The 8538-nt window shown below is 46.7% G+C and overlaps 1 protein-coding gene across 1 annotated transcript; it reads right to left on the bottom strand.

Moving 5' to 3' along the window:
- Nucleotides 1-2544: 2544 nt before the first annotated feature.
- Nucleotides 2545-8465, bottom strand: NGRN (neugrin, neurite outgrowth associated). The gene is made up of 3 exons (XM_047862977.1): nt 8177-8465; nt 7702-7812; nt 2545-3648 (listed from the first exon to the last, which is right to left on the bottom strand). The coding sequence occupies exons 1-3, from the start codon at nt 8338-8340 to the stop codon at nt 3045-3047; spliced, it is 879 nt and encodes a 292-aa protein (XP_047718933.1). The 5' UTR covers nt 8341-8465; the 3' UTR covers nt 2545-3044.
- Nucleotides 8466-8538: the final 73 nt, after the last annotated feature.

Genomic DNA, 8538 nt, shown 5'->3' on the forward strand with positions numbered 1-8538 from the left:
CAACCATTTCTTCATTCACTCAACCAATGTTGAAATCTATGTTAGGAGCTGAAACTACAGCAATGAACACAGACCGGTCTCGTGCTCCCATGGGGTCTACATTCTAATGGAGGCAAAGTATGTGACGACAGACAATACAGTAGCAATCCATTTCAAATGGCAGGGAATATTAAACATGGTGACAGAATGTGAAGGGAGTTGCTTTAGACTGGGTAATCAGGGAAAGCCTAAGAAAGTAACATTTGAGGGGGGCCTGGATGGCTCAGTCAGCTATGCATCCAACTTCGGCTAGGGTCATGACCTCATGCATCGGGCTCTGTGCTAACAGCTTGGACCTGGAACCTGCTTCAGATTCTGTCTCCCTCTCTTTCCCAATCTCTCTCCCCCCACCCTCTCTCTCTCTCTCACACACACATACATTAAAAGTATGTATTTTTAAAAAAGTAACATTTGATCTGAGACTTGAATGACACGGAACTGGCCATGTGAAAATCTGGAGACAAAGAACTAGTAAGGACAAAACCTTAGATTGGCATTTTTAAGAATGGAAAAAAGATTTAAGCTTGGTAAGTAACAGGATGGTAGGGAATGAGGTAAATGACAAACTTATCAAAGTTTTTAACAACAGCTTCTAATTTTCTGTAGCCAACTGGGGAAAGGGCATGGTCAAATGATTTACAGGAGTTAAAAATGCCCGGGGCACCTGGGTGGCTCAGTCAGTTAAGCGTCTGACTTTGGCTCAGGTCATGATCTAGCAGTTTGTGAGTTTGAGCCCCGTGTCGGGCTCTGTGCTGACAGCTCGGAGCCCGGAGCCTGCTTCAGATTCTGTCTCCTTCTTTCTCTGCCCCTCCCCCACTCATGCTCTGTCTCCCCCAAATAAGTATTTTTTTAAATGCCAGTTTAATCAAATAGCATCTTCCAAGGCGCCTGGGTGTCTTAGTCAGTTGAACACCCAAATCTTGATTTTGGTTCAGGTCATGATCCCAGTATCATGGGATAAAGCCCTGCATTGAGCAGAGCGCTTGAGCTTGGAGCTTGCTTGGGATTCTACCTCTCTCCCTTGCTCGCTCTCTAAAATAAAAAATGTATTTAAAAACTAGCATCTTCTTGAGCGCCTGGGTGGCTCAGTCAGTTGAGCGTCTGACTTCGGCTCAGGTCATGATCTCATGGTTGGTGAGTTCGAGCCCCACGTCGGGCTCCGTGCTGACAGCTCAGAGCCTGGAGCCTCTTCAGATTCTGTGCCTCCCTCTCTCTCTGCCCCTCCCCAACTCATGCTCTGTCTCCGTCTCAGAAATAAATGAACATTATAAAAAAAATTTTTTTTTTAAGTAGCATCTTCTACCTCTTAAAACTAAAAAGTTCTAGTTACCTTATGTTTTAATCATAAAAGTACTGAGGGGCGCCTGGGCATCATGATCTCATGGTTGGTGAGTTCGAGCCCCACAGGGCTGTACTGACAGCTCAGAGCCTGGAGCCTGCTTTGAATTCTGACTCCCTTTCTCTGCTCCTCCCCCTCGCTCGCGCTCTCTCTCTCGCACTTTCTCTCTCAAAAAGAAACATTAAAAAGATTTTTTTAGTGTATTAGTAGGCTAGTGACAGAGCAGTGATAATAGGACCTTATTTGCCCACTGCTGTATTACCAGAAACTGGATTCTCTTTGATTGGCAGGTGATAGGGCCTTGCTATTTATACTGAACAAATTCCCAAGTTAACAGTAATCAATGATACTGTAATGGCTATTAATGACATCTGAAATAGCAAGGAGATTTACGAACACACTCAATGACAGGTTTGGAAAATCAATTATTTTCATTAAACACCCTGCACTTAAATTCTGAATAACCAGTTTTTGCCAGGAAGTTGTTAAAATGAGGCATGGCTGAAAACTGTCATTGGGCTCTTCTGTTGCGTGCACGTGTCTCACTGAATTTTCTACTGATAACCACGCTGGTTATAATGAAAGGTCTCTAAAAGATTTGGGAAATTAACAGAAATTATGCCAGGCAGGAATGGATTCCTGGAATTTTAGAAGCCCTGAATTAAAGGTCAGACCTGGGTTCAAGTCCCTGTGCTACTGCTCAGCAGCAGCCACGTGGCCTCGAGCATATCTGAAAATGAGACTGTCCCCTAATTTTTGAAAGGGGCCGATCATCTGCTCTCGCCCCCATCACAGCTCCATCGCAAAAATCTGATGACAACAGTGAAGATGCTATTGAAGCTTCTGAAAGTAGCTAGAGATGCTGCCAGAGGCCCGAAAGCCTTCACCTTTTTTTTTTTTTTTCATGGATCAAACCCCCCATACCCTAATCTCTTTCAGAGCCCCACCAACAGAAGGAAAGAGGAGCTCCTTTAGACCAGGTGATGCAGCGAAGGTTATGATGTCCTAATTCTTAGCTGTCAACATCAATTACTAAGCACGGTGATCTGCACAGTGTCCTTTGTTGGGAACTCCTCTGGCCCCATCTCTCTCCTATGTTTAATGACAAAGGACCTCTGGTCTCTTCGAACCCTCACTCTTCCCACCCCAGAGAGCACCAATCAACACAAACTGCTACATTTTATTTTCTTTTGCACATAATGAAAACATTCTACTGATAAAGCAGTTCCAGAACTATTAGTGTTCATTAATCAAGAAGTAAATGAGATCAGAAGGCAAACTTTTCATTTTTTCCCAAACATATACCGCAAATTTCACAGAAAAGTTCTAACAACGCATGCAACACGGGCTGGTTTCAACATACAGAGAGCCCAAGCAAAAATGGGGAGTACTGAAGATCCACACGGGTCAGATCAGGAGCAGAGCTCCAGGACACTGGAGTCTACCCAGCCAGTCATTAACCCTGCCCTGCCAATACACATTGGCCCTGTGAAGTTCACTGCCCTCTTGTCAGATTCATATCTGAGCAGTTGTTTCCTCCCATGGTCCAGGCTCATCATTTCCTCCCATCCCAAGGTGGATGATCCACACACAAAAGTCCAGGCAGCTCCAAACCTACTCTCCCAGCTGCGTTTCAGGTGGCATTCTCCACAAACCAGGCTCCAGCTCAAATTCTGTACAAGAAGTTCCCGTTACTGTCAAAGAACTCTCGCCCCCTCTGGACTACTTTGCTGCTGAAGTTCTGGTCACCTGGGTCCTGCGCCTTCAACTCTTCCAGCTTCTTGGCAGTTGGCAATCCATCACCGTCAGCTCGTCTAGAACCCGCACGATCGCTGGTGGAGCACTTCTGCAGCTCTTGCCCGTGACCTAGATCTGCAACAGGCACAGAGTGCTCCCGCTGCGGATCCTGGATTCCTTTATCCCCTCCCTTCTGTCTCCTTGGTGTACTGTGAGTGTTCGATTCTATCACTTTCAAAGCTGTGCTGTGACCCCAGCCTTTGAATGAGGTTTCATCTGCTGGCATCAACGAAGAGCCTGATCCAGAGTGGCTCGCGGAGAGCGGCTTCAAGGAATCCTGAGAACCCGGGAGCTGCCTGAACGAGAGGGCAAGCCCGGGTTTCTTAAGGACTTTTTGATCCTGCTTCAGTTTCTGCTCCAATGTGGGTACGAACTTGCTCTTTAAAACCCTCCGGATCACATGAGTGCTGACACCAAAGCCTTCAGCTAATCTGGGAACTGACCAGGACTCTGCAAATTCTTTACGCAAATATCTATGGAAAAAACAAGCAGGTTTTCAAGTTGTGAAAAAGTCTGCTATCAGAGTACCTAACTGACAATACGAGTTATATTTGTGTGAAAAGAAGAGGGCTTGGAAAAAGCGCGAACACGGTCTCTATCTTGTGCCACCAAATGGCTCTGTTCCGTTCCCATACACTGACAGCAACACCCAACCACTCTTAGGTCACTTTTATTTCACAAGAACTAAACTCCTCCCAATGTGTACCGGGCCCCAGTTAGATCCTGGGGATGCACGAATACTGTCCTTCCTTTCAGAGTACATACAATCTGGCGGTGGAGACAGATATATTAACATACAACACTACTGTGGTAAGGCATAGCAGAGAATGCTGTGAGAGCACCCAGAGGACCCAGGAACAGGCTACCACAACATTTGCCGGGTGGCTCAGGAATTGCTTCAGAAGTCCCTCTAAAAGGCCTAAAAGGATGAAGAGGAGTAAGGATGAAGCTGGCAGAAAGAAGAGAAAGAAGAGATCAAAGGTATTTTTTTTTTTTTAAACGTTTCTTTTTGAGAGAGAAAGGCAGACAGAGCACGAGCAGGGAACGAGTGGGGAAGGGGCAGAGAGAGAGGGAGACACAGAATCCAAAGCAGGCTCCACGCTCTGAGCTGTCAGCACAGAGCCTGGCACAGGGCTTGAACTCATGAACCATGAAATCATGACCTGAGCTGAAATCAGACGCTTAACCGACTGAGCCACCCAGGTGCCCCCTCAAAGGTTTTTTTTTTTTTAAGTCTTATTTATTTAAGTAACCTCTACACCCAATGTGCGGCTTGAACTCACAAACCCTGAAATCAAGAGTCGTACTCTTTTCTGACCAAGCCAGCCAGGCGCCCCTCAAAGGTATTGATGGTAGGGAGAGCAGCACGTAAAATGCAAAACAGCACATCACCATTGTTGGCAACAGCTCAACTTGTCTAACAGTGAGGGCAGAAGCAAGATGATGTCATGCTTCCGACTCTGAAGTTTATCCCAAATCAACAGTGAATCAAGGGAGGATTTTTTTTTTTTAAGTGGGTATATTCAAAAATAGCAGAAGGCAGGGGCACCCGGGTGGCTCGGTCGGTTAAGCGTCCGACTCCTGATTTCAGTTCAGGTCATGATCTCCTGGTTCATGGGTTCGAGCCCCATGGCAGGCTCTGTGCTGACAGTGCGGAGCCTACTTGGGATTCTCTCTGTCCCTGTCTCTGCCCCTCCCCCGCTTACGCACATGTTCTCTCAAAAATAAATAAATGAACGTTAAAAAAAAGAAGAATTAAAAAAAAACAGCAAAAGAATTGCCGTTCAGGACATCCAAGCTATGGCAAACCACAAGCAGATCCAGGAAGGAGTTTAAGCAGTGGAATGCCATGAGCAGCTTTTCCTTTTTGAAGCTCAGTCTAGGGGGTAGTTTTCAGTGGCAACACTAGAAATGGAAGGATCAGCCAAGAGGCTTTCATGGTAATCTAGGCAGTCTGAACTGAGGCAGCCGCAATGAAAGCAGAGAAGGAAGAGAGTTGAGGAATATTTTAGGAAGGCCAAACGGAAGAACTTGGTAAGGACTAAATAACTGGAGGTAGAAGTAGGCAGAGATTCCAGATTTCAGTTTGAGTGTTTGGTGGGAACATTCAGGGGTACGGGGAAAACAGGAACAAAGTGAAATTGCCAGGGGACAACAATAAATTCTCTCTTGTTGAGTTTGTGATTATGTTCAGTTTGAAGAACCTACGTGACACTCAAACAGGGATGGGCTAGCGCACAGTTGAAGATACACAAGTCAAAAGATAAACACAGACGGGAGACGACAGACTTGGAAGTCACAAGCCAAGACCAATGGTGGCTGAAGCCACGCGAGTGGCTGGCTTTAGGCAGGGAAACATGGGGAGATAAAATGACCCAGGACACAACTCTAAGGGTACCCCAGGAAGGAAACTGAGAAAAGGAGTCCTAGAAAGAGAAGTGAGTAGTACCGAGGTCAAGGGAAGAAAGAATCTCAAGAAAGCAGACTACAGGGTCACACGCTGCAAAAAACGTTAGGGAGGCTAGAGGCTGGAATGGCAGGAATGCCTAGCACTGAGGAAGTCTGATAAGATTTGTGGACAATAGTTTCATTGTTGTAACAAAACAACAAAGGGTAGGCAGCCAAGGACCAAAGGGGTGAGGGAGAACCTTAAGTTGCCGGTAGGTCTCTGGGGAATTAGATACATCTAAGACTAAGTGCACACAGAGGATGGGTCCTAGACAAATGAAGGGCTACCACTTCCCCTGGGATGTAAATAAGGGTGTTAACATCGAGCAAGGAAAATAAGGAGGAAGGCCAAGAAGCTTTAAAGGGCTCTAGGGGTGCCCGGGTGGATCACTCGATTAGGCACCCGACTTCACCTCAGGTATGATCTGAGTTCGAGCCCCACATCGGGCTGGCTCTCTGCTGTCAGCACAGATCCTCTGTTGCCCGCCACCTCCCCCTTCAAGCTCTCTCTCTCAAAAATAAAGAAACATTTAAAGAGCTCTTAATTAATGGCCAATTTTTTCTCTGAAGTAAAAGGACGTTTATTAGCCACAGAAGGGGAGGTGACAGGAAGATGTGGAAGAGCAGTCGTTCCAGAAAGGGAAGGAAGTGGACATGAGAGACGTACTACAGGCTCACAAAATCTCCTTGCTCTATAGAATCCCCTTCATTCTAAGTGTCAGTTTCAGAGTCACTCTGATGGGAACGGGAAATGACACACAACTCACAGAAGGCAACTTAGCAATATTCATCAAAAGGCAAATCCATGTGTCCTTCCACGCAGCAACTCTACTTCTGGGAATGTACACAACAAATACACGTGGAAGGTATGTGGAACGAGGTGTACACGAAGTTACTCATCAGAGTACTATCTGTGATAGCAAGTGAATGCAAACAACCGAAACACACTTCATAAAAGACTGGTTAACTGAATTATGATGTGCTGGGGCGCCTGGATGCCTCGGCCAGTAGGGCATGCAACTCTTGATCTCAGGGTCCCGAGTGTGAGCCCTACGTTGGGCACAAAGATTACTTAAAATTAAAAACAAAAATTACGATTTACTATTACTTCTTCAAAAAGGAGCTTTGTCTTCTGAAGAGGAAAGATCTATGAAATGTGTGAAAAGGGGCACCTGGCTGGCTGGGCCAATGGATCACGAGACTCTTAAGCTCCGGGTTGTGAGTTCAAGTGCCGTGTTGAGTGTAAAAATTATGTGAAAATAATATCTTAAAAAAAAAAACAAACCAAAAACTATATGAAAAAAGAAACGTGTAGAACAGTATTTACAGTATTCTGTTTGTGCTTAAGAAAATAAAAGTAGGGGCGCCTGGGTGGCTCAGTTGGTTAGGCGACCGACTTTGGCTCAGGTCGTGATCTCATGGTTTGTGAGTTGGAGCCCCATGTTGGGCTCTGTGCTGACAGCTCAGAGCCTGGAGCCTGCTTCGGATTCTGTGTCTCCCCCTCTCTCTGTCCCCTCCCCTGCTCACACTCTGTGCCTCTCTGTCTCTCAATAATAAATAAACATTAAAAACAATTTTTTTTAAACATGAAAAAAAAAAAAAAGAAAAGAAAACTTAATCTACATTCACAGTCGCTTGTATTTGCTTAAGGAAACCTGAAAAAAGGCACAAAAATTCATTAAAAATAGTCTCACTGAAGACTGGCAGGGATTAAAACTTCTCAATGTGTACAAATAATGTTCTAATTTTGAACTATATGCCACGCATTGTTATTCAAAACAAACTTAAAACTTAAGGGAGCTAAGATTTTAATGATATGGGTTTGCTCTTCCGAAAAACGTACGTAATCTTGTAAGTCCCCATCCCTGACATTAGCTTAAGAACGTCATGACAACTATTTTGAAGTTAAAGGCTGTGAGGTCTACAGCTTACTATTCTAAAATTTCAGCAAAAACGAACCGCGTCCTCATGTTAAAAACTACTAAATTTAGATGACGGGCTTATGCAAATTCACCTATTCTCCTTTTCATTTAGAAAACTTAAAATGATAAAAAGTAAACTATTACAATGATTCTCACCGGATCTGCTCCATGGCTTCCCACGTCAGGGTCCTGGGCGGGGCACCCGGCGCCTCCATTTGTCTCCGAATTTTCTGGAATCGGGCGGCTTTTTTCTGCTGTTTCAGGGTGCTGGGGGAGAGAACCAATGGCAGAAGCCAAGCGTGGGAGCGAAACGGGTGGCTGAAGAGCCTCGCGCTAAATCACAGGCCCAGCCCTCTTCTTTTTGTTTGCAAGGGAAACCAGGCCACGTCTGTAACCTCCCCAGAAATCTAATCCCTAAAACAGCCCGTAAGCATGCCGAACTTTCTAAGCGGGTGATGAAACACGTCACTGGTGAAGAAACCTGCCGTCCCAAAGGAGCCGCACACCTGCCCCTGCGCCCCCTGACAACGGGTAAGAAACAAGGGCTGCGGCGGATGCGGCGCTACAACGCCCGGCTCCAAGGGGGCGCGAAGCCCTGCTTCAGGCTGAGGGCCCGGGAAGCAGCCGGTACCTCTCCACCTCCTGCAGCTCCCGCTCCTCCGGCTCCCAGTCGGAATCGGGGTCTGGCTCCCGGCCGAGCGTGCCCGGGTCTACCATCCCCCGGGTCGCGAAACCACAGCGAGCCACGGCAGCACGAACACGCGAGCCCAGCAAAAGGTTCAGAGCCACCGCCATGTCGACAAAAACAACCCGGGACAGTCCGACAGGGGCAGAGAGACCGGAAGCCTGGGGGCGGGGCCGGAAGTGGGAGGGCGCGGCGAAAGCCAGGATGGTCGTGCGTGGTTTCCGCTTCCGGCTGAGGGTGCGTTAGCTGGGATTGAACCTCCTTGCGGTTCACCCTTCCGGAGAGGAGCGGTGGCGAGCGTTTACCCT

The sequence above is a fragment of the Prionailurus viverrinus genome, chromosome B3, assembly GCF_022837055.1.
Source record: "Prionailurus viverrinus isolate Anna chromosome B3, UM_Priviv_1.0, whole genome shotgun sequence".
In the NCBI taxonomy this organism is placed as follows: Eukaryota; Metazoa; Chordata; class Mammalia; order Carnivora; family Felidae; genus Prionailurus; species Prionailurus viverrinus.

What these genes read in the sequence shown, in the direction of transcription:
- NGRN (XM_047862977.1), bottom strand. Translation starts at nt 8,340, where the DNA reads ATGGCGGTGGCTCTGAACCTTTTGCTGGGCTCGCGTGTTCGTGCTGCC. An exon ending in GAGCTGCAGGAGGTGGAGAG is followed by an intron (nt 7,813 to 8,176) that starts GTACCGGCTGCT and finishes TCTCTCCCCCAG; the next exon opens with CACCCTGAAACAGCAGAAAA. An exon ending in GAAGCCATGGAGCAGATCCG is followed by an intron (nt 3,649 to 7,701) that starts GTGAGAATCATT and finishes TTTTTTCCATAG; the next exon opens with ATATTTGCGTAAAGAATTTG.